Source organism: Vombatus ursinus, unplaced genomic scaffold, assembly GCF_900497805.2.
Source record: "Vombatus ursinus unplaced genomic scaffold, bare-nosed wombat genome assembly UNPS02001287.1, whole genome shotgun sequence".
In the NCBI taxonomy this organism is placed as follows: domain Eukaryota; kingdom Metazoa; phylum Chordata; class Mammalia; order Diprotodontia; family Vombatidae; genus Vombatus; species Vombatus ursinus.
In genome coordinates this window covers 6,179,678-6,203,859 of record NW_020941065.1, presented here as the reverse complement: position 1 = coordinate 6,203,859, position 24,182 = coordinate 6,179,678, and the positions used below count along the sequence as shown (strand labels likewise).

Genomic DNA, 24,182 nt, shown 5'->3' with positions numbered 1-24,182 from the left:
ATCTGCCTCTTTTGCATAGCTCTCCTGGTTTAAGTCCTTATCACTTGTCACTTGGACTGTTACAATAGCTTCCCTAATTGGTTCCCCTGCTGACTGGCTCAGGGTCACTAAACTAGTAAGTGTCTGAGGCTGGATCTGAACTGGAATCTGAATCCAGGTCCAATGCTCTGTCCATTGTACCACGTAGCTGCCTCATATGAAGGGAAGTGATAGAAAACAAATGTAGAATATCCCCTCTTCCTAAACTAGTTTCTAGTTGGAACTAGATTATGAAAGGCTTTAAATGCCAGGCTAGGGAGTTTATGAGAGACAATAGAGGACCCCTGAAATTTTTTTGAACAAGGGAATGATATTGTCAGACCAGATTCTCGGTAAGAGTATTAGAGGTAGGAGATACTGGTAGCAGGGGAACCAATTAGGAGGCTATTATAACAGTCCAAGTGACAGGTGATAAGGGCTTGAACTAGGAGGGCTGAGCAAATGGGGCAAGTCAGAGAGAGTGGGAGAATCGATGAGACCTGGGAATGAGATTGAATCAAAAGTGACAGAGAAGTCATGAGGGATGACAGCTGAGAAAAGACCATCAGATGGAGCAGTTCAGAGTTCAATGGTAACCTTAGAGAGAGCAGTTTTAGTCAAAGTGGTGGGGTCATCAGACAGATGGAAAGGGGTCAAGAAGTGAGGAAGAGATGAGGAAGGAGAGGCTCCAAGTTTAAATGACCCTTGAAATTCTGTCCTCCTCTGCTTGAGAGGATGCTCTCTTCAACTATCACTCCCAGAATCCTTCCTTCCTTCTCAGTTCAGGTTCAACCTTCTCAGGGGAATTTGGAAGTGAAAAGGAGTAAGATCTGAAACAGTAGCTTGAGGTGATGGCTCTGGGAAAGAGAGAGACCTCACTCATTCCTTCTGCAGAGACAGGAGCAAAGAAAATGCATAAAGAGGAGGAAACATTTTGACATGTGAAGAAAGACATAGTAAGCATACAGCAGCTTCCTGGTCTTGACCTTCTTAGTAAAGTGGGAGTTGAGGTCATTTACTAAGATACAGGGAGATGAGATTGGCTTTGGGGGGCTTGGGAAGAGAGGAGTCTCTTGGCTTGTTTTCAAAACTGCTATAATTTCTGTGTTAGGCTCATAGATTTAGAACATTAAAGGACCTCAGAAGCCCTTTAGTTCCAACTACCTTATTTTACATAGAAGGAAGCAAGGCCAGTTAAATGATTTGCCTTCTTATGACCCTTACCCTCCTGAAAATCCAACACAGGAAGTCTACCCACAGGCTTTCTTTACCTTCTTTTGACATTGAATAGAGATCAATGGGGCACATAGGCTAGCCGGTGGTTATCTCTCGATCTTGCTACATAAATGGCCTATCTGTAAACTTCAAAGCATAATATAAAGGAAAATGATTATTATATTTTTCTGGGCATATTTTTTATCAGATGACCTTGTTGGTATTACAAAATGAGGGGGTGATGGGTCGAACTAAATAATGTCTAAGGTTCTTCCTGGCTCTAAATGCATGATCCAATGATTTGTTTTGCAATCTAAGCCCCTCATCATACAAGTGAGGAAAGTCTGGACCAGAGAGGGAAAGCCATTTGCCTAAGGTCACATAGCCATAAGTTGCAGGCTTGGGTCTATCAGTTGAGATCATTTTTGCAAAGAACTTTGCAAATCTCGGAGCCTGATACACATATCAGCTATTGTTAGAACCAACTCTCCTGCTTCCTGGTCCAGGGAGTTTTCCATTCTGTTCCCAGCTCAAATGTCACAGGGAGCTTCTGCTGATCCCTCCTGACTCCTAGCCCACAGTGCTCTCCCACCATACAAGGTTGCTTTTCACCTGGAGCTGATAAGACTAACCCTGTGGGCTTTGGAGGAGAACTTTCTATTATCCATCTGCTTTGAGATCCCAGGACAAAAGACACCAGGGACAAACAATACTCAAAATATGACTTGGAGTCTGTATTCTTGGTTATCAGAAAATTGGACTGGAAAAAGACCTTTCGTTCTGACACTGAGACATCTTAATGGGTGCTTTGATTGGTTAAACAGAAGCCTGCTGTCTCAATTTAATTGCTGTAAATGCTGTTTGCCCTACTGCTTATAATAATGACTTTCGCTTACTGGTAGATTTGTGTCTTCTGTTTAAAAAAATAGAAGTTTTTAGAATTTTATTGGCAGGGATGATGAAATACAAACTTAAGGAAGTCAAGAGAGAATTTGAGGGTTCAAATCTCCATCCACCCACCCCCTCCCATACTGTAGATGGTTGTTGCTGGAAACCAATGATAGGATGCTTAATATAACTAACAAAATTCATTGTTGCTGACCTGTGGGAGATATTGGGGAAATGAATCTGTGTTATTAAGGTTAATTACATATATTTTTTGAGTGTCTAATGTATTTGAGAAAAAAAGCATAACCAGTGATTAGGCATCCAATGGAGAGGGAAGCTTCTCAGAGAGGAGATTTGGCCTCTGTGCTTACTGAAGAAGGAAGCAGTGGGAGCTGGAGGGTGGCAAATAGCAGGGAGGAAGAGGTGGCCCTGAATGGTCTGATATCCTTCCCAGCACCCAGAACTAGCCCCAGGGAAAGTTGGGAGGCTTGAAATGTTTGTCTTCCAAGTCCTTGAGCTGCAAGTTTCTATGGTGCATGTAGAATAGGAGTTCTTTACCATTTTTTGTGTTGTGGACCCCTTTGACAGTGTCATGAAGCCTGTAGATCCCTTTTGGACCTCAGAATAATGAATTTAAGTATATAAAATAAAGTACAAAGGATTGCCAAGGAAACAGATTACATTGAAATACAGTTGACAAAATATTAAAAAAAAATAAATTCATAGACCTCAGCTTAAGCAAGGTTGAAGGACCTGGGTTTAAATTCCTTCTCTGCCCCTTAATAGCTGTGTGACTTAAGGTAGGCCCATTAATCTCTTTGTGCCTCATTAATTTCTTTTATGCCTCAGTTTCTTCATCTATTAAATGATTCTTTGAGCCCAAATGAGCTTGTAAATCCTCTCCAGATCAAAATCAGATTCTTTTTTCTCCCTTGCCATTTTCTTTTTTTTTAAGTAAGTGATATATTTTGTTCTTATATCACTCTCATTTAGACATATCTGTGTGTGTGTATGTGTATGTGTATGTGTATGTGTATGTATGTATGTATGTATGTATTCTCCCCTCCAAACATCACTTCCACCCAGAACTGACTATTCCCTTGTTAACAAAGAAAAAAGCCAGTTAAGCAAAAACAAGGCTAGAGTGACTGGCAATGTATTCAACATTGTACATTCTTAGCCCCCATCCCTACTGCTCTGTCAAGGGGAAGGTTCCTTTTCCTTTTCTGATTCTTACCCCCCTCTTTCATTCATTCTACACATTGCTCTTTGCCCCAGTATTCCCAAGAAACCCTGGCCTTAGTTTAGAAGGAAAGTGATCTAAGAAAAAACTCATTTCCCCTGGGTGTTAGGGACTGAATGTGCAGTAGAGCATAAAGGAAAAAGTGAGAAGTAGAACTGGGCATCCAGAAGACCCAAATTCAAATCCCACCATTGGTACTTGCCAGCTGTGACCTTAGACAAGTCATTGTAGTCCTCTGAGCTTTGCTCTCTTCATATAATATCCATTTCTACAAATGGGTATTATAATAGTGCCCAGTTCCCAGGCTTGTTGTGAGGATCAGATGAGATAATGAATGTAAAGCATTTTGCAATCCTTCTTCAATGTGTCTTACTCCTCTTTTTTTCCTGTAGATTTTTCCATTTTAAAAGAGGAAAAAATGGCTAATGCTGAGCCCTAAACAACAAATCAACCACAGTTGAATAAGGTAGAGAACACCATCTATTTACAGTTAGAAGGAACCCTAGAGACTAGCTTTTCCAATCCTTACATTTTACAGCTGAAAAAACCAAGACCCATGGAGGTTAAGTTACTGGTCCAAGGTCATGCAAGTAATATCAGGGGTAGAATTATAACTCAGCCCCTCTGACTTCAAAGCCATGGCTCTTTCCCCTGTAAGACCAACATAGTAAAGGGTGTTGAGTTCATGCCAACTGGGATTGTTCAGGCTAGAGAAGAGAAGACTAAGGGGTGTGTGTGTGTGTGAAGTGGCATGATAATTGTCTTTCGTATTTGAAGGACTGTCACATGGAAAACAAATTAACCTTGTTCTGTTTAGCAATGGCTGGAAGTTTCAAAGAGACAAAGTTAATCTAGCTAGCTAGATTGACAGACAAATTCAAATAAAAGATATAGATAAATAATAGATGGATAGATGATAAATAAATGATAGATTGACCAATAGGTGATAGACAAACAAACAAACAGATAGACAGATGAGATAGATAGATAGAAGAGATAGATAGATGGATGGAGAGAGAGAGAGAGAGAGAGAGAGAGAGAGTAGGAATTTATTTAACTTTCATTATGTCTGACACATGGCGATAAGTTCCAGGGATTCAAATACAAACAATCAAGACAGATACACCCTCATGGGGCTTACATTCTAATTTGGGAAAATAACATATAAAGGGAAACCAGAAAGAAGGCAGACAAAGGAGAGAGGAAGAGTACCTGGTAAGAGGCAACATAGCTGTTAAGCAGGAAGAGCAATGGAGAGACGGAGTCCAGGCATAAGTGAAGCATGGCAGGGATAACTTCCTGAAATGACGGTCATAGAGAGGGAGCCATCGATCAGGAGATCAATGCCTCAGAATTATAAGGAAAACTTCCTAAGAGAAATATCCAAAAGTAAAATGGGACACCTCACCATATAAGGACTTCCTCTGCATTGGAAATATCTTTAAGCAAAGGCTAGATGCCCACTTGTTGTATATATCATAGAGAGGTTTCTTTTTCAAGTAATTAGTTAGATGGTCTCTGAGGTCCCATCTGAAATTCTGTAATTTTCAGCCATTTGGAAAGTTCACATCTCTCACACCAATAAATTGTCTTCCTCTGGTTCTTGGGGGTGGCCTAGTCAGGCTTCCACTTTAGGAAAATTTCCTTGATAATTGAATGGAAGATGGATTGGAAATGGAGAGCAACTTGAGACAAAGAAATTGATCAGCAAACTATTGTAATAGTCCAAGCTTGTGCCAGGATGGTGGCAAAATGTCAGAGGAGAAAAGGGATTGAATATGAAAGATGTCACAAAGGTAGAAATAACGGCACCTGGCAACTGATTGGATATGGGGGGGTGAGACAGTGAGGAGTTGAAGATGATACCTAAATTGTCAGTCTGGGAGAACGGTGGTACCCTCAATAGTAAGAGAGAAGATAAGAGAGGGGAAAGGTTTGGAGGGGAAAGATGATGAGTTTCACTTTTTTTGATGTGTTGAGTTTAAAATGTCTCCGAGACAACCAGTTTGAAATCTTCAATAGTCAGTTGGAGAGGTAAGGCTGGAGGGCAGCAGAGAGGCTAAAGCTGGACAGATAAATCTAAGAATCATCTACATAGTGCTGATAGTTGAATCCATGGGCACTGATGAGATCAGCAAATGAAATATCATATAGGGAGAAGAAAAATGAGCCCAGGACAGAATGCTGGACAGCACCCATGGTTAGTGAACATGATGTAGATGAATATCCAATAAAGGAAACTGAGAAGCAGTCAGATCAGTAGGAGGAGAACCAGGAAAGTGCAGTGTCATGAAAACCTAGAGAGAAGAGAATATCAAGAAGAAGAAGGTGATGGATGTGTAAAAAGGCTGCAGTAAGGATGATGATTGAGAAAAGGCCAATAGATTTGGTAATTAAGAGATCACTGGTAACTTCGGAGAGAGCAGTTTTAGTTGGTTAATGAGGTCAGAAGCCAGACTACAGCAAGTTAAGAAGAGAAAAGATTCGACTATGAACAATGGGCACAAGTTTCAAAGTGGTAATTCTAGGCCTGATGTTGGAAAATGATTGGAGACAATCCAAGGATGAAATGTCCACCTTCCCCTTCTCCTGGAGTTCATCAAGAAAAGGCTGGCTGGTCACTTATCCTGGCCAGGGATATTGGAAGGATGATTGTTGTTCAGGATGATCACTGAGGTCCTGTCCAGCTCTGATATTCTGTGATCCCATCCTCTGACTCCAAACTCAATGCATATCCCATCTCCCCAAGCTGAGTGCAAGCTTCTGAAGAGCTTTGACTGTCTGAGGCTTGCCGTGGATGTCCCCCAGAGTCTAGCAGAGTCCTAGGCTTATATTAAGCACTGAATTAAGAAGATCTGGGGTTGATGGCCTGCAGGATTCAGTTGTGAGATCCCCCCATAGGAAGGCATTATTTCTACCCGTGTCTCTCTTATGTTACCCAAGAAAGCAACAGCTCAGGGAGCTAACAGCTTGGACACATAGGGCTGCAGTTCTCAGAAGGAGGGAGAGTTGGAGAGAGCACGTAATCTGTTTTTTTTTCCTTCCCTTCCTTTCTCTTTCCTTCCTTCCCTTTGAAGTTTCTTAAGTTGGTTTTCCTTAGGCTGACATTTTGTCTTCAAGTTAAACTAGTGAAAACTCTTGAAGGAAAAGGACTTCGTCATATTCATCTCTATATTTCCTTAAGTACCAAGCTAGATATTCAATAAATATATTTCCTGCAAGAGATATTAGCTTGGGATCTGTTAACTTAAAAATTTTTTTTTGCTAATTGTATTTCAATATAATTGATTTCCTTTGTATTCTCATGGATGTTGTTTTATGTATTTAAATACATTATTCTGGAAAGAGATCCATACACTTCATCAGGTTGCCAAAGGGTATATGATGGAAAAATGGTTAAGAACCCCTGACTTACCGAATTAAATCATGCCTTCTGTCACATAGATATCTTAAACTCCACCTATTCCACACTAAACTGCTTACCTTTCCCCCCAAAAATCTCCCCTCTCCCTAACTTCCCTTTACTGTTAAGGGTACCACCAACCTTCCAGTCAACGAGGCTATCAACCTAGCTGACATCCTGCACTCCTCACACTCACCCTCCATATTCAATCTGTTGCCAACTCTCATCAGTTCCTCCTTTGTCAGATCTCTCATGTATGCCCCCTTCTCTTCTCTGTCACTGTTACCACCCTGGTGCAGACCCTCATCTCTTCATGCCCGGACTGTTGCTCTAGCCTGCAATTTGGTTTATCTTCCCCAGTTTGTCTTCCACTCAACTGTTAAATTGATCTTCTTGAAAAAAGGCCAAGGTTTCCCACTGCATCTGGGGCCATCTCCAGTCCTCCTGATCCATATCTGGCCACTGGACCCAGATGGCTCCGGAGGAGACAGTGAGGCTGGTGACTTTGCACAGCTCTCTCTCACTTAAATCTAATTCATCGACAAGTCATGGCATCACCTCCCTGAATGCCATGGACCTCTTTGAGAGCGAAGGACGAATGACAAATTGATCTTCCTAGAGCAAAAGTTTGACCCTTTGGCCTCTTTATTCAATAAACCCCAGTTGTTCCTTGACACCTCCAGCCTCACATATAAAACCCTCTGTTTGACATTCAAAGCCCTTTATAGCCTGCCTTCCCCTGCCTTTTATGGTCTTCTTATGCCTTAACCCCCCTCCCCCATGTATTCTATGATCCAATGACATTGTCCACCTCGACGTTCCTTAAATTCAACCCTCCATTTCCTGATTCTGGGCATTTTCACTAGCTGACCTTCATACCTGTAAAGCTCTTACTTCTCATCTCCATGTCCCTGGCTTCCTTCCCACCTAAAATCCTACCTCCTATAAAAAGCCTTTCCCAATCTCCCTTAATACCAGTGATTAATTCCCTTTAAAATTATTTCCAATTTATCCTGTCTCTATCTTGTTTGCAGCTAGGTGGTGCAGTGGATAGAGCCTGGAGTCAGGAGGACCTGAGTTCAAATCCAGCCTCAGACACTTCCTAGCTGTGTGACCCTGCACAAGTCATTTAACCCTGTTTGCCTCAGTTTCCTCATCTATAAATGAAGTGGAGAAGGAAATGGCAAATTACTCCAATATCTGCCAAGAAAACCCCAAAGGGGGTCATGGAGAGTTGGACGCAACTGAAACAATTTAACAACAACAACGACAGCAGTGGCGGTGGCGGTGGCAGCAAAGTCTTGTTTGCACATAGTTGTTTGCATACTTTCTCCCTAGTTAGATTATGAGCTCCCTGAGGGCAGGGACCATCTTTTGCCTTTCTTGAATTCCCCAGCACTTAGTACAGTGTCTGGCACATAGTAGGGGCTTAATAAATGCTTATCGGATGACTGACTGAAAGTGACTATAGAGAACTTCTAGCCTGGCCTTTTCACTTTATAGATGAATATAGTCACTTTATAGGTGACTTTCATATACCGAGATAAAAAGGAGGTGACTATGGTATCCCCATAATAAGCAGTCATCTGACTCTGACTCCAAATCCAGAACTTTCTTCCCTGCCCTGTATGAAGGTGCTTTCTGAATTTTGTACAGGGACTCTGATAGCAGAGACCTTGGGCTGGGGAAATAAGCCCAATCACTCGCTGACTGCTTTTTTTCAGGTATCCACAGCCCCCTGATTTTGTTGTTGTTCAGTCATTTCCAACTCTTCATGACCCCATCTGCTGTTTTCTTTGCAAAGATACTAGAGTAGTTTGCCATTTCCTTCCCCAGTTTGTTTTACAGATGAAGAAACTGAGACAAACATGTTTAAGTGACTTGCCCAGGATCACACAACTAGTAAGTGTCTGAGGCTGGATTTGAACTCGTGAAGATGAGTCTTCCTGACTCCTGACTCCAGGCCTGGTGTTCTGTGCATTGCACCACCTGGCTGCCCCAGCCCTCTGATTACTAGAGATTTTGGAGATTCCCATCTCAAGTCCCATGGGTCCTCTGGGCCCTGGGGAAATTGTGCTTTTCTGCTGAATAATCTGCTCCTTCTGCCTCTCTGCTTTCTTCCTCTAGACACACTGTCAGTGCCTCGATGGTCTCCTCAGATTCCTCGAAGAGATCTAGGCAACTCAATAAAACACAGGTAGGCTGGATTTGGGGGAGGGGGAAGGGAGGTGGGATGCTGTTCATACTTCGTTTCTCTGTAGTGAAAGATGCTCCCTGGACCATTAGGACTAGTATTTATATAGCAGTTTAAGGATCACAAAGTGTTTTACATATGTCATCACATTTGACCCTTACAGAATTGAGAGGTAGGTGCTATTATTATCCCCATTTTACAGATGAGGAAACTGAGGCCCAGAGCAGTAAAGTTAAGCCCTTTATAAATATTATCTCATTTGATCTTCACAATTCTGAAAGGTAGATGTTATTATTTTCCCCATTTTACAGTTGAAGGAACTGAGGCAAACAGAGGCTAAATGACTTGCCCAGGGTCACACAGCTAGGAAGCATTTGAGACTGGATTTGGACTCAGGTATTCCTGACTCCAGGTCCAGGACTCTATGCAGTGCACCATTAGCTTCCTCAAGGAAGTCAGAGTCAGGAAGATGTGGCTCCAGGCCTGGCACATAGTCAGTGCTGGAGTGCTTGTCGAATTAACATTGCTCTACCACTTTAGGCCTCAGTTTCTTCTTCTGTAAAATAAGAGATTCGGATTACATGGCCTCTAAAGTCCCTTTCAGTATTAGAACTCTTTTGCTCCCTCTTGCACAGAACGACTTTTGTGTTCTAGAAGTCCCTTCAAGTCATTCTGCTGAGGACAGGGTAACTGCTGCTCAGATTTATACCCAGTGCCACCTCCATGGGTATCTCAGCCTCAAGCCATTCCCTTCCAAAGAGATCCTGGCAATATCCAGGGAGAGATGCCAGAGAAGGTGCTGAAAGGAGCTGCATCTGGGGGGTGAACCGCTTGCCTCTGTAATGCCGTGTCTCCTGGCCCAAATTTCTTCTCTCACTTCACTGGATCAGATCTTTGACTTCCTGCTGTGATCCATTCTTTCCTGATGGATAGAAAAATGAGTTCTGAGATGAGCCTTAATGTTACCATTTCTACTGCTGGTAAGTCCCCAAGGTCATGATGAAATGGCCACAATCTCTCTATGATGGCCTCTAAAGACTTTGTGAAGGAAGAGAGCTACAGAGAGAGACAGAGACAGAGACTGACAGAGACAGAGACATAGAGACAGACAATGACAGAGACACAGAGACAGACAGAGAGACAGAAACAGACACAGAGAAACAGACACACAGAGAGAAATAAACAGAGACACAGAAAGATAGAGACAGAGAGACAAAGGGAAAGGGACGAGAGAAACAGAGAGCGAGAGAAACAGAGAGACAGAGGGAAAGAGAGAAGACAGAGATAGAGAGATAGACAAAGGGAGAGAAAGAGGACAGATAGAGACAGAAATAGAAAGAAAGAGGGAAAGAGAAGACAGAGAGACAGAGAGAGATAGAGAGACAAAGGCAGAGAGAGAAGACAGAGACAGAGAAAAAGAGGTGGAGAAAGGAGACAGAGAAGAGAGAGACAGAAGGGAGAGAGAGAGAAAAGAGAGACAGAGATAGAGAGAGAAGAGAAAAAGAGAAGGAGGAAGAGAGAAGAGAAAGGAGCAAGGAGAGAGACAGAGATAGGGGCAGGGGGGCAAATTGTGGAAGGATGGAGATGGTCATACCAGAGAGGAAGTTGCAGGGGAAAAGGCAGTTGCTAAATGTCTCCTGATCAGTAGAATTCCTTTCTGAAGATGTAAGGAATTGAGCCAAGGGGCTGCTATTGCCAACTGTGCCTCTCTGTCACTTAGGCATTCCTGCTGTTGGTAGGACAAAATTGTCTTCCAGTGAAGAGAGGGGATTTTCATTCTATCCATTTGAGCCACAGAATCAGAGTTGGAAGGGCCCTTACATCATCTTGTCCAGTCTTTTTTCAGATGATTAACCCAAGGCTCTGAGAGCTTGTGATGTGCCTAAGCTCACCCAGCCCAGGTATCAGGACAGCTGGGCTAGAAGCTGAGCCTCCACACTCCAGGTGTGTAAAATCAATTCATCAGTAATCATTAGTGAATTGCCTAATTTGTGCCACACCCACCCTGTGTTAGACATGGGGGGGGCACAAAGATAAACATGGCATAGTCCCTGGGCTTACATGCCACTGGGGAGGAAGAATATGAATGGCTCAGTGCCTTCTTCCCAGAGGATGCTGCCTCTCCAAATGGATTTTAAATTTGATACTTCTGCTTCATTTGAGAATCGCTAACGACTTCGAGTTCAGGAAATTATCAGGAAACAAAAACAGCCCTCCACTGAAAAAACTGTAACCAAGGTAGAAATTCTTGCTCAACCATATCTTGGAGGTCAACTTTCTTAATATTAAGGATTAATCATCATCATTATCATAAGTAATAATATAACAGATGTTTCTATAGCACTTTAAGGCCTACAAAGTACTACACATCTGTACAAAGTACTATACATATGTATAGCACTACTACAAAGTACTATACATATGTACATAATACACACACATATAAGTGTATATATATGTATATATACATACACACACACATATATATGTATATATATATAATATATATATATTATATATATATACAGAGAGAGAGAGAGAGAGAGAGAGAGTTTCATTTTTGATGTTGTATCCTCAGCATCTGGCTTATAGTAGGTGCTTATTGATTAACTCATTTAATAGAAGACAGTTCGGCTTGCTCCTAAAGGTGTAAATAGAATCTGGCAATTAGATAGCACAGTGGATAGAGTGTTGGGCCTGGAATAGGAAGACCTGAGTTCAAATCCAGTCTCAGACACTTACTAGTTGTGTAACCCTAGGCAAGTCACTTTATCTCTGCCTACTTCAATTTACTCATCTATAAAATGGGGATAATAGCCCCTTTCTCCTATGGTTGTTGTGAGGATCAAATGAGATGATATTTGTAAATGCTTTACAAAACCTAAAGCACTTTATAAATGCTAGCTATTATTAATTGTTATTAAGGTCTCAAGAGTTAATTGTAATCTTAATATAAGGAAATACTTCCTAATGATCAGAGCTATTTAGAAGGGGAATGGGCAACCTTGAGATCATAAATAGGATTGTAGCTCCAGAGCTGGAAGTGACATTAGAGGTCATTTGGTCCAAGCCCCTCATTTTACACGAGGAAGGTGAGTCTCAGAGAGCTTAAGTCCAGTGTGGTAGAGTCAGCATGAAAACATTTGAAACTAGGTCCCCTAATTCCAAATTTAATGTCCATTTCCCTCTCGCTGGAGGTCTCCATGCAAAGGTTATATGGTCACCCTTTGGACAATGCTATAAAAAGGATTCTTGTTCCGGTATGGGTTGGACTAGATGAGCCTGTGAAGGTCCCTTTCCACTCTGAGATTCTTGAATTTCTGAAGATGCTGATACTTTAAGTTGCCGCCATGATTGTGCAGCCCTTGCCTCAGCAGGTGCCCAGATCTCACAAAATGCCCTCGCTCAAATGGACCAAGCTCAATCTGGGATAAGCATTTCCTCTAAAAATTTTTTCTTGCACTCATCATATCCCCCATTCTAAAGTAGGACATCAAGGTAAATCTGAGAGCTTAGACTTGGCTCACGTACAGGGTTTCCTGAAAGAAGACTAACAAAGATCCATTCTAGGAAATGTGCAAAGTAGTAGATATCAGGTATAGGACAGCTATTTATTTCCTCCATCACAAAATAATCCTTAAAGCACAAGACTCATAAACATTCTTTGACAGATTCTTAAAGTAAGAAACAGTAGTTTATCACTCCTGTTATACTTTTCTGAAAGGAATAGACTCCCGGGAGAGTTGGAGTAATTCTGAGAGATATTTTATGTTCACCTCAGATATGTACTGTCTGAGCAGCAGCTCAAGGTCTGTATCATCTGGCCAGTCAGGCATGCATTACTTATTCGCCTGGCAGCAGTCAACTACTTCTCTGGGAAGAGTGCAGTTGCAGGAAGCACCTCCCCTTAGGTAGCAAGTACCCCATTCAGTGACCCAGATCTCTCAGCTTCATGAGGTAAACATTCATCTTTCAAGATTCCTGCTCTCAGGAAAAGAAACACAAAGCAGAGGAGGCAGCTGAGGACTTCAGATCCAGCCTCAGTCTCATGTGCAAATATATGTGGTAGCTGCCATAGCTGCTAGTGAAGAGGGAGAGAAAGAATGACAATACCAATAATAATATAATGATAAGAACAATAGTCAGCATTTATATCATGCTTAAAGGTTTGCTAAATACTTTACAAATATTACCTTATTTCATCCTCCTTGGGAGATAGGGGTTATTATTATCCCTATTTTACAGATGAGGAAACTGAGGCAGGTGGGCAGCTAGGGTCATACAGCTAGTGTTTGAAGCAGGATTTGAACTCAGATCTTCCTGGCTTCTGGTCCAGCACTCTAACAACTGCAACACCTACCTACCACTAAAGAAGAGAAATCCCTTCTCTCCTAGCTAGAAGTCCAGGGAAGACTGGGTCTTAAGAAGAGGCCAGTTTGAAAAAAAAAAGCTTATCTAGCTTACTGAGTTCCTCTTGACTCAATCACCAATCATCTTTAGTAATCTTCTATCCCTACCCTGACACAAAGACAAGGGACCAAGTAGGAGCTCCTTTATTACGGGGCCCCCCAAAGGATCCAGGGTATAGCCTTAGGTCTTTGCATATTCTATGACGGAGCCTTGCTGTAATCAGACCCATACCCAGTGATATCTCTTGAACCTGAGCCACCAGTGTCCTTCTGGGGAACTCTTCCACAGAGCCCCTCCTGGGAACCAAGGCAGAATTGCCCATGGTTTGCTTTCCATGGGTGAACCCTGAGTGACTTGCAGGCTGTTCTCTCTCTAAGTTCCAGGGAGGGCGGGGAGTATACCCTGAAGCTTCAGTGAGCATTTCACCCTCCTCATGCTCCAACTGTGTTGTCCCAGCTGTCAAGCCCATGGGGGGAAAAGAGGGTTGGTTTCAGCTCACAGCTCTCGCTAATTAACTGTAACAGAGCTCCAATTCTGCCTGATGAGCCTGATATAAATCACATGCCTCGAAGCCAGTACATACTCAAAAAGGAGTACTTGCCTGACCATGGAACTCCCAGAAGTTTCTGTGAAGAGGCCTTTTCCTCCCTCCCCATCCCGGCCATCTGAAATGAAAAGTAACTGAAAGCATATTATATGCATGGAAAACAGCCACCTCGGGGCCTCACAGAACAGATTATCTGGAGAGGGAACTGGGGACCTGCATTCTGAGCTAAGTGTATACTTCTGCTCTGATACTGGGTTGGTGACAATAACAATGAATACAGGAGCACCAGTCCATGTAGGTATATTTTCAGTTAGGTCTAGGGCAGGGGTGGGGAACCTGCAGCCTTGAGGCCACATGCCACACTTGAGGACCTAGAGGGCTTCAGGTTCCCCACTCCTGGTAGACCATTTAAATTCAACATGCATTGTTCAGTTATCTCCTACATGCCAGGTATTGTGCTAGGCTCTAGACAGAGAGACAAAACCCAAACAGTTTCTGCCCTTAGGGAGCTTAGATTCTATGGAGAAGAACAATATGTACCCAGAAAAGTAAACACAAAGATTTTATTTTTAAACCGTACTGTTGAATGAATGAAAACACATTTAATAAGCACAATGCCATGCACTGTGCTAGATACTGGGTATAAAAAGACAAAAAAAAACCCATTCTCTAACCTCAGGGAGCTTATATTCTATAGAGGAAAACAACATACATACACAGAGAAGTAAATAATTGTGGTGGGTGAAAGATGAAATGATGGTGGAGACAAAGGTTCTGTCTTCTGAGCATAACCATTTATTAAGCAATGCGTGACAATTGCCCAACAAACCAGGACCAGACCTCCTCGGCTTAAAGCTGATCCCCAATACAGGGAGAGACAGACTTTTATACTTTAAAAACAATTAATCAAATAAAACAAATTAAGAGGAAATGATACAACATTAGGTCATCTGATTTCTAATTGAAGGAAAGATTAGGGACTTTCCAAGTTGGGAGAGGGAGAGTGAATAGCTCTATTCCCTAAAATCAGAAAAGGAGGTGTCTCATCCCTCCCCCCACAAAGGAACATGGAAACAATAGCTGATTGATCAGTACAAGGCCAGTTTTCAGATCAGATTAGACATACCAATTGCTTGAGGTGTGCAACTGTGAGAAAACTCCTTCAATCAATCTTTGGATCTGAGTTTCTGGTCCAGAATGACCTAGGTTGCTAGTTAAGGGTTTCCAAGCAGGGGGTAGAGGTAGTCCGGCTTCCCAGCCATGCAGGGCTAGATCCAGACAATGCAAGAAGGTTTTCACTCAATTTCAAAATTGAATAAACTTTTCTCAAGACAGAATTTGGACTAGACCCATAATTGAAAAAAAGGGAACTGAGCTAGCTCCAGAATTGAGTCACAAGATGGAGTCAGTGCGGTTCACTCAATTACCACAATTAATAACTTGCTGTCCTAATTCCTTCAATTCCCTCAGTCTCCTAAAATGTTTTTAGCCAGATTTGTGAATGAACAAATGAATGAATGAATGAAAAAGCATTTATTAAGCTCTATGTACCATCTACTCGCTGGGTGTTGGATATAAAAAAGACAAAAAACAGAACAGTCCCTGCCCTCAATGAGCTTCCTGTCTGTGGAAGAAGTCAACATGTACACAGAGGAGTAAATAAAAGTTGTTGGTGTGTTTTTAAACAACTTGTAAATGAGCCAACAAATAAATGAAAAAATTATTAGGCATTTATTATATCTTAAGCCCTGGGGATACAAATAGAAGAGCTGAGATAGTCCATGACCTAAAAGATCTCAGAAGTGGATGAAACAACATTGAAAAGAAAATTCAGTTGCCGGTTGGATGGAAATGCCTTGACATCCTAAATGCATTGTGCCAGGGCAGATGGCATGGCCCAGAGCTCCTTAGGTTGTATCACTTGGTCAGCTGACAGTACCTGCAGATTTCCCAAGTGTCAGGATCCTTTGGTGAGGAAACTCCCTCTGGCAACTGAGATATGTAAAGTGCTTTGCAAATTGTAAAATGTTATATAAATTCTAGCTATTATTGTGTTTATTATTGTTACCGACATAGATGGCATCTTCTCTGCAATTTATGGTTTTAGGGAGTTGTCTAAGGTACTGAGGGATTAAGTGTCTTACCCAGGGTTATACAGCACAGTAGAGGTGTCAGAAGTGTGACTTGAACTCAAGTCTTTCCGACTCTGAGGCAAGCTCTCTATCCCATCACACCTAGTTGCCACTCAGGTATATAAAGAGTAATGCACATATAAAGAGGAAATAGAAAGTCAGTTTTGATATCAGCAGTGAGTCCTTCCAATCAGCATAATGGGGAAAGTTCTATAATAGATAACACCTGGGCTCCTAATCATGCTAATCTTTGGTGTAGCACTGATGCATTCTGGGACTTTAAGGAGGGTCCATATTAACACCAATAATAATGCCTCTACCCGGTTCTTGAAAAGGCTTCTAACTTTGCAAAGCACTTTAATTATCTTTGTTGTTAAATTATTTATTTTTTAGTCACGTCCAACTCTCCATGACCCCATTTGGTGTCTTCTTGGCAAAGATAATGGAGTGATTTGTCATTTCCTTCTCCAGCTTATTTTAGGATGAGGAAACTGAGATGTCCTCAAACAATAAATAGGGTTAAGTGACTTGCATAGGGTCACACAACTAATAAGCATCTGAAGCCAGATTTGAACTCCCGAAGCTGAGTCTTTCTGTTTCAAAGCCCAGGGTTCTAATTAGTGTGCCACCTAGCTGCCCCTAATTATCTGCAAAGCAAATGTTATTATTACCATCTGTCAGATCAGGAAAGTGAAGTCATGGGGGTTAAATGGTTTGCTGGTTGTTGACAGAGCTTGAACCAGATTCAAGTCTGTACTCTTTGCAGGCAGCTTCTGAGATTTTTTTTTTGTGAACTCTTTGAGGGAAGGGGCAATCTTTTGCCTCTTTCTGTATTCCCCAGTGCTTAGGACAGTGCCTGGCATTGTGTTTGACTGACTGGATACATGAGATTTTTTTTTTTTTGTACACTCCTGTGGTTTGGTACTTCTGGTATGGAAACACCCTCCCTTAGATGGAGATCAGCACCTTGTTGTAGCAGCCTGGAGTACTGTTGAGTTAAGTGACTTGCCCAACTCATAGCTGTTTCAAAGGAACTGGAGCCAATTCTAACTATTACAGGTAAGAAAATTACAAGCAATCCTCCTGACCTCCTTACCTATAGAGGGCAAGGTAACCAAGAATCATGGGGAACATGAGGTTTGAGTAATAGTAATGGAATGAAATAGCATTATGTGCCAGGCACTATGCTAATTGCTGAATATACAAATACAAATGTAAAGCTAGTCCCTACCCTCACAGAGCTTCCATTCTAATAGAGGAAGACAACTCATCTAAGAGAATGGTGGCAGGGGAGCACTATTTTGGAAGTGTTGCTTTGATTGCTATTCCTAGAGCTCTGGGGGAGGGTTGCACACACTTCACCACTGCAAGAAGATGGCTGAAAATAGTCAACAAATATTTATTAAATACCTAGTGTGTACTAGGCATTGTGCTAGCCACTGGGGATATAAAGAAAGGCAAAAGATAGTGCCCTCAAGGGGTTTACAATCCAATAGGAGAAGACTACACACAAAAGAATGAAGGAAAGTGGACAGTGGGGGAAGGAAATACCTGAGGGAGGGGCATGGAGAAGTCCAGAAGAGTACAGTCAGGTGGGAAATGAAGGATTGCTGACTTGGGCTCCTTCCTTAAATAGAGGTTCTGTGAAGGGAGGTCTCTGCCCTCCAATTAGAGGGAGGATGTGGCCCTAGAGACAGAAAGAATATGATGAAGATTTGGGTTCTAGGATCAGTACTAGAACTCAGATCTTCCTGACTTCCAGGCAACTAGGTAGTGTAATGGATAGAAATTGGTATCTTGAATCAGGAAGACTTGGGTTTAAATCCATAGCTGTGTGGCCTTGGATAAGTCACTTCACTTCCAACAGCCTCAGTTTCCTTATCTATAAAACAAGGGGGTTGGACTCAGTGGCCTTAAAGGTCCTTTCCAGCCCATGAGGCTAGATCCCCTCTGCCTTACTCTTATCTCCTGAGATAGCGTCAGTAATTTAAACTTGACACCCTTCTGGAATTTCAGGGTCTTGAGCCCATCTGGACTTTCCTGAAGTGGTCCACTAATGGCCATTTGCTTCCTCTTTGGAAGCTGATGCTGCTAGTTTCAGGACCATTTTCTTCTTCCCATCACGTTCTGTGGCAACTCATCTTTCCAAGGGGCAGCAGAAAACAGTTGATTATCAGAACAACATGGTAGGAAATTAGGAGCCATGTGGTCTCATGAAACAGTGAAGAGCAGTAAAGGGGAAAAAAAAGAGTTTGCAAAAAAGTTGGAGGAAGACCTACAGTGTGAGGGAGGAGGGGTGCTGGATTGTATATCCCTGCATTTTAGCATTGGAAGAGACCTAGGCAGCCGTTTAGTCTCTATACTCACAAAAGAATCCCTATTATAACATGGCCAGCTAGGTGGTAGATAGAGCACTGGGACTGGAGTCAGGAAGATCTGAATTCAAATCTGGTCTCTCACTAACCATGTGACCCTGGGCAAGTCACGTAACTGTTTGCCTCAGTTTCCTCATCTGTAAAAATGAGCTAGAGAAAGAGATGCTATATTTGCCAAGAAAATCTCGTGATCGAACATCACTACAACATATTTCACAAGTAGGCACCTTTCTAAGACTGTAACTTGAAGAGAAAATGACCAATTGCTTTGACACACAAAGTTTCTCACCTTGAGCTCCCTACCCCAATAAATCTGGTCTCTATCCTTATATTTTGTATATAGCATATCTGCTCATGTTGTCTACCACGGCTAAACCATAAGCTTCTTGAGGGTAGGGACCGTGTGTCTTCATGTCCCTAGTGCTTAGCACCTAATAAGTGCTTAATAAATGTTTATTGATTGTTACTTGGGCAGCTACCATATAAATTACATGATAATAACTAGCATTTATATAGCACTTTACATAAGTTATATGAATTGATCCTCACAACAACCGTAGGAGTTGGGAGCTTTAATTATTATGAGGAAACTGAGCCAGATGAAGTAATTTGCCCAGGGTCACAGAAAGCTTTTGAGGTGAGATTTTAACTCAGGTTCTCCTCACTTTCCCTATGGCCTCCCTTAAGCTAAAATCACTTCATACACAAAAAGTGATAGTATAGTGCCTCCTTTGGGGCCAAGCTCCCAGCTGCTGTCCGAAGCTTGCCAACCAAAAGGGCACTCCATCTCTTGCCCCTTAGAGGAGAAAGAGATGTGCTCGCCCTTGGGGTGCAGACTGTAGAAATCCAGAAATTCATAACGACTGATCACCTCATCTCAAGGGTATCTGGTCTAGGAGGGAAAAGGCAGTTGCAAAGAGACTAACAGTGAAAAAAAAATCACTAAAAATTAGAGCTATTTGAAGTGGAATGGGGTGAATCAAAACAATTTATTAGGCACATAAGTCTCATTAGCAAATCTGCATTGTTTTGCTGATTTATTTGTTAAGATCTCTGCTCCAGGCCAAATTGGGGAGAGCTAGGTATCTGTTTTGAGCTTCTATAGGAAGTGGAGCACAGGAGAGGGAGGACTTCACCCCCTCTCTCCAGCCACAGGAGCCCAAGTGCCCCCCTCCCCCTTCATAGGCTCAGGCACCAATTTATATAATCTCATCCAACTTTCATTTCAACTCAGATCCAGCTGAGATTAGATACAACTCCATCTGATGCTGATAAAAATCAAAAATTCACTCTGACCTGGCAACTTTCAATAAATTTCCCATTCCCAGCCTTGCTGGCTGCAGCCTGTCTCCTGGAAAAGAAGCCCAGTCCCAGGCAAGTGGCTGGAAAGATGGATGCAACTCATTTAGCCCCTGCATCTTCTCTGCTCTAGAGCTGCCCACTTCCCCCTCTCCCTCCTTCTCCCTTTCCTTCTCCCTTCTCAGTATCTGGGGAAGAAGGAGAGGGTCAGGTTGAGCTGGAAGAGGCCACCTACTAAAGATAATAATGATGACAGCTAGCAAGCATTAATTTAAGGTTTGTATAAGCATTTATGTGAGGGTTTGGAAAGCACTTTACAAATATCATCTCCTCACAGCAACCCTGGCAGGTAGGTGCTATTATTATCCTCATTTTAAAGATGAGGAAACTGAGGCAAACAGAGATGAAGTGGCTTGCCAAGGCTCTATGGCTAGATTTGCACTCAGGCCTTCCTAACTCCAGGTTGTGTGGGGTGTTTGTGACCCCCAAAATAATCAAATCAGAGACTTTTTCTTAAGAAAGGCAAAAAGGAGTTTTATCGCTTTCTCGTGAGAAAGGACACACCCAGCATCCACTCAAGATGGCTCCAACCAGGGTGTGCGAGGGAGTGTCTGGTAAAGCAGAATATATAGACCACATCCGCAATGTCCCCGCCTTAACCCCCTTCCCCTCAACCCATTGGCTGGGTATATTAGGGGCACAATCTATTCGAGGAATTCTAACTTCAACGGAAGGAAGTTCAAAAGAAGTTAGAGGGGAGTGGTCTCTTTGCACAACCGGAACATCCTGTTTAGCCAGAATATGCTGCAAGGCATCTGGGTGCAGTCTCGCAACAGTCACAAGTATGAAAAGTAACTGAGGTCGGGTTAGTTCATTCCCCTGAGGGGGCTTCACCCTATATTATCCCATTCACTCCCTTATCTTGTTTACATATTTGTGTAAACCAATAAACCAAGAAATCAATTAATCAATAACCTAATCTCCCCCTGTCCTGTTTTCTTATTAATTCTGTGGGAACCAAACTGTTAGCATTCCTCACAAGGTTCAGTGTTTTATCCGCCTAGCTCCCCTGTACAGCAAAGTGACTAATGTGGAGAAAACCCTGGTTCAAATCTCATTCTCCCGTGTGACCTTGGGCATGTCAAGTCCCTCCTCTCTGCCTCAGTTTCGTTCCCTGTAAAATGAGAAAGTTGAACAAGTTGATCTCTGAGGGTCCTTTCTAGCTCTAAGTTGTAGCTGAAGTTGTTACGCAACTTCATTAAGGCTTAGAAAACACTTCCCTCAACTAGTCCTGTGAAGTAGGCCCTGCAGGTATTCTTATCCCAATTTTACAGATGAAGAAACTGAGGCTTAGTGAGGTTTAGGTACATTATTGGTGAGCACTGAAATAGATTTGAACTTCCATCTACTCTGTTTATGCCATTATTGGTTGTCCGTCCCTCCATAAGGTCAACTGCTTGAGGGCAGGGACTCTTTGGCCCTCTGTTGTCTCCCTTAAGAAATGCTTGTTTGTTGACTGAAACTAAGAGTAGGTCTCTTTTGACCAGAAGTTCAGTGTTGTAGGATTTATCAGAGGTGGAAAGGACCTTGGAGGTCATTTCATCCCAATTTTTACCGATGTGAAAACTGAAACCAGAGAAGTTAAGTGTATAGCCCAAGGCCACAAAGCAAAAGTGGCAGAGCTAGGATTTGAACTCAGATTCAGTGACATGAATCGGGAGTCAGGACGACTTATGTTTCTGAGTTCAAATCTGGCTTCAGACACTTACTAGCTATATGAACCTGGGCAACTGTTTGTCTCAGTTTCCTCGTCTGTAAAATGAGCTAGAGAAGGAAATGATAAACCACTCTAGTATCTCTGCCAAGAAGACCCCAAATGGGGTCACAAAAAATCGGACGTGACTGAAATGATTGAACAACAGCAACCAATGACATTGAATTCGAGCCTCTTGCTTCCCGCTCTTCCCCTGATGCCCCTCTCTTGTACACTGCTGACTACAATCCTGTGACCTTCACTCTGAGGTTGAATGTCCCAGTTTTACAGGTGGCTTCCTCAGTGGCTAGCTCATCCATTAGTGCATGGATGAGTCAACCCTAGTGATCACTCATCTTCTAAATCCAATCCCTAACACACAGATCAGACCGACTCATGACCTTCCTATACTGTCTTCAGTGGCTCCCTATTACCAATGAGATAAAATAAGAAATCATCCATTTGGCATTTAAAGCCTTCCACAATCAGACTCCCACTTATCTTTCCAGCCACATTTCATATTACTGCCTTCCATGCATTCCATACCCAGTACTGTGCTGGAGCCAGCTCAAAGGACTCTTGAGAGCCAATCGTTAAATTTTCAGAGTAAGCATTTGTACCTTTGGAAATCAGCAATTGCTAAAAATCAGGGTTTGATTTGTTGTATTGTTGATTGTCTAGACTTAAGAAAGTGATAGATAAAATGTTAATAATAATGCATCTTAAACTTAAAAAAGGCGGCATGCATACTTTTTTTTTTTGAGGGGGTGGTGGAGCTAGTTGTTAAATTTGTACGTCCTTGTCTACACTCCAGTCAAAGTGGCTGTTCCCTGAGTATGAGAGTCCATGTCTTTCTCTGTGACTTTGCATAGGCCGTCCTCCATGTCTGGAATGCACTGCCTCCTTACCTCTACCTCAGAGAAAATGCCTAGCCTCCTTCAAAATGCAGCTCAAGGATCAAAGAAAAGAGAAAAGGGTGTATAATATGTACAAAAAATACTTATAGCAGCTCTTTATTTGTGTGGTGGCAAAGAATTGGAAACTAAGGGGATGCCCATCCTTTGAGGAATGACTGAACAAATTGTGGTAAATGATTGTGCTAGAAGACAAGCAGGATCATTTCAAAAAAACCTGGGAAGTCTTATATGAACTGATGCAAAGTGAAGTGAGCAGAACCAGGAAAACATTTCACACAGTAACAGCAATGTTGTAACTATGATCAACTGTGAAAGAGTTAGCGACTCTGATCAATACAATGGTCCGAGACAATTCCAAAGGACTCATAATGAAAACTGCCATCCACCTCCAGAGAGAGAGAACTGAACTCTGAGTGTAGATTGAAGTATACTTTTTTTTTGCTTTCTTTATGTTTCTTTTTTCTGGTGTGTTTTCTTTTCTTTTGCAACATGGCTCATATGGAAATAGGCTTTGCATAACTTCACATGAGTAATCAATATCATATTGCTTGCCTTCTTGAGGAGTGGGGGGAAAGAAGGAGGGAAAGAATTTGGAAATCAAAATTTTAAAAATGAATATTAAAAATATTTTACATGTAACTGGGAAATATTTAATGAAATAAATCAAAATTATTAAAAAAAAAAACCCAAAATGCAGCTCAGAGTCGCCTCCTACAGGGAACCTCTCCTGATGCTCTAATATTAGTTCTCTCTCCTTCTTGATATCCACTGACATTGTAATAGTAAATTCTTTGTATTTACTTATCAGTGTGCATGTTGTATTCTCACCCCATCCCCATCCCCATTAGAAAAAACAACTTCTGGAGGGCAAAGATTGATTCATATTTCTGCCTTACCTACCATCCTGGTTTTTATATAATAGGCATTTAATAGAAATGGATTGACCTAAATTAATGACTACCTGGCCTTCCATGGTTTTTGGGAAGGGAAGTATCAATGAGTACTTACCCAGCAAAATTGGAAATAGGATCTTAGTATATATATAAGTGAAAATTTCCTTAAAACTAGCACAGTTCTAAAGTGGTATAAGCTACATGGCCCACAATGGATTTCTCCTCATTGGAGGTCATCAAGTAAAGCTGAACAACCTCTTTGGGAATTTGTTGTCAGGCCCCCGAGATCTTTTCCAGCTTTAAAATTCTGAGTCATTTGATTTGCCAGTCCCTCCCCCAACCCTCACCATGGATGACAGTACAAAACAGTGGAAAGAATATTGGAGTTGGTGTCAGATAGCCAGGATTCAAATCTCAACTATGCTACCATAAAATGAAGGGACTGGACTAAATTTTCTCTGAGCTCCTTTCCAGCTCTAAATCTATGATCTTTTGATCCCAAGTCACTTCATCAATTGGGGCCTCAGTTTCCTCATCTGTAAAATGATTAGGTTCATCTGTGAAGTCCTTTTAAGCTCTAGAACTGTCATTCATTGGCAGGCTTTCACCCAAGAACCTGTCTGGCTTTGGGGCTCTGTTGGTCTTCTTTAATGACCCTCAATTTCAAGTCCACGTTTGAGGTTCCATCAATTGCCTTCTATTTGTTGCCTAACTCAGGCTCTTTCTTTTTCAGATTTTCCACCAAGTACTGGATGTCTCAGACTTGCACTGTCTGTGGGAAAGGAATGTTGTTTGGACTGAAATGTAAAAACTGCAAGTAGGTATACACAATTCAAAGTCCCTTGTCATGTTGCCTGAAGTCATGAAGAGTCAGAGCTTGGCTTTGAAGCTTTGG

General features: G+C 42.0%; 1 protein-coding gene across 1 annotated transcript in view; it reads left to right on the top strand.

The window, feature by feature from the left end:
• Nucleotides 1-24,182, top strand: part of KSR2 (kinase suppressor of ras 2) — a 587,027-nt gene that overhangs the window by 400,767 nt on the left and 162,078 nt on the right. Inside the window, exons 6-7 of the mRNA XM_027865383.1 lie at nucleotides 8,895-8,964; nucleotides 24,021-24,104. Coding sequence (XP_027721184.1) covers nucleotides 8,895-8,964; nucleotides 24,021-24,104 — 154 coding nt within the window. The remainder of the gene's footprint in view (nucleotides 1-8,894; nucleotides 8,965-24,020; nucleotides 24,105-24,182) is intronic.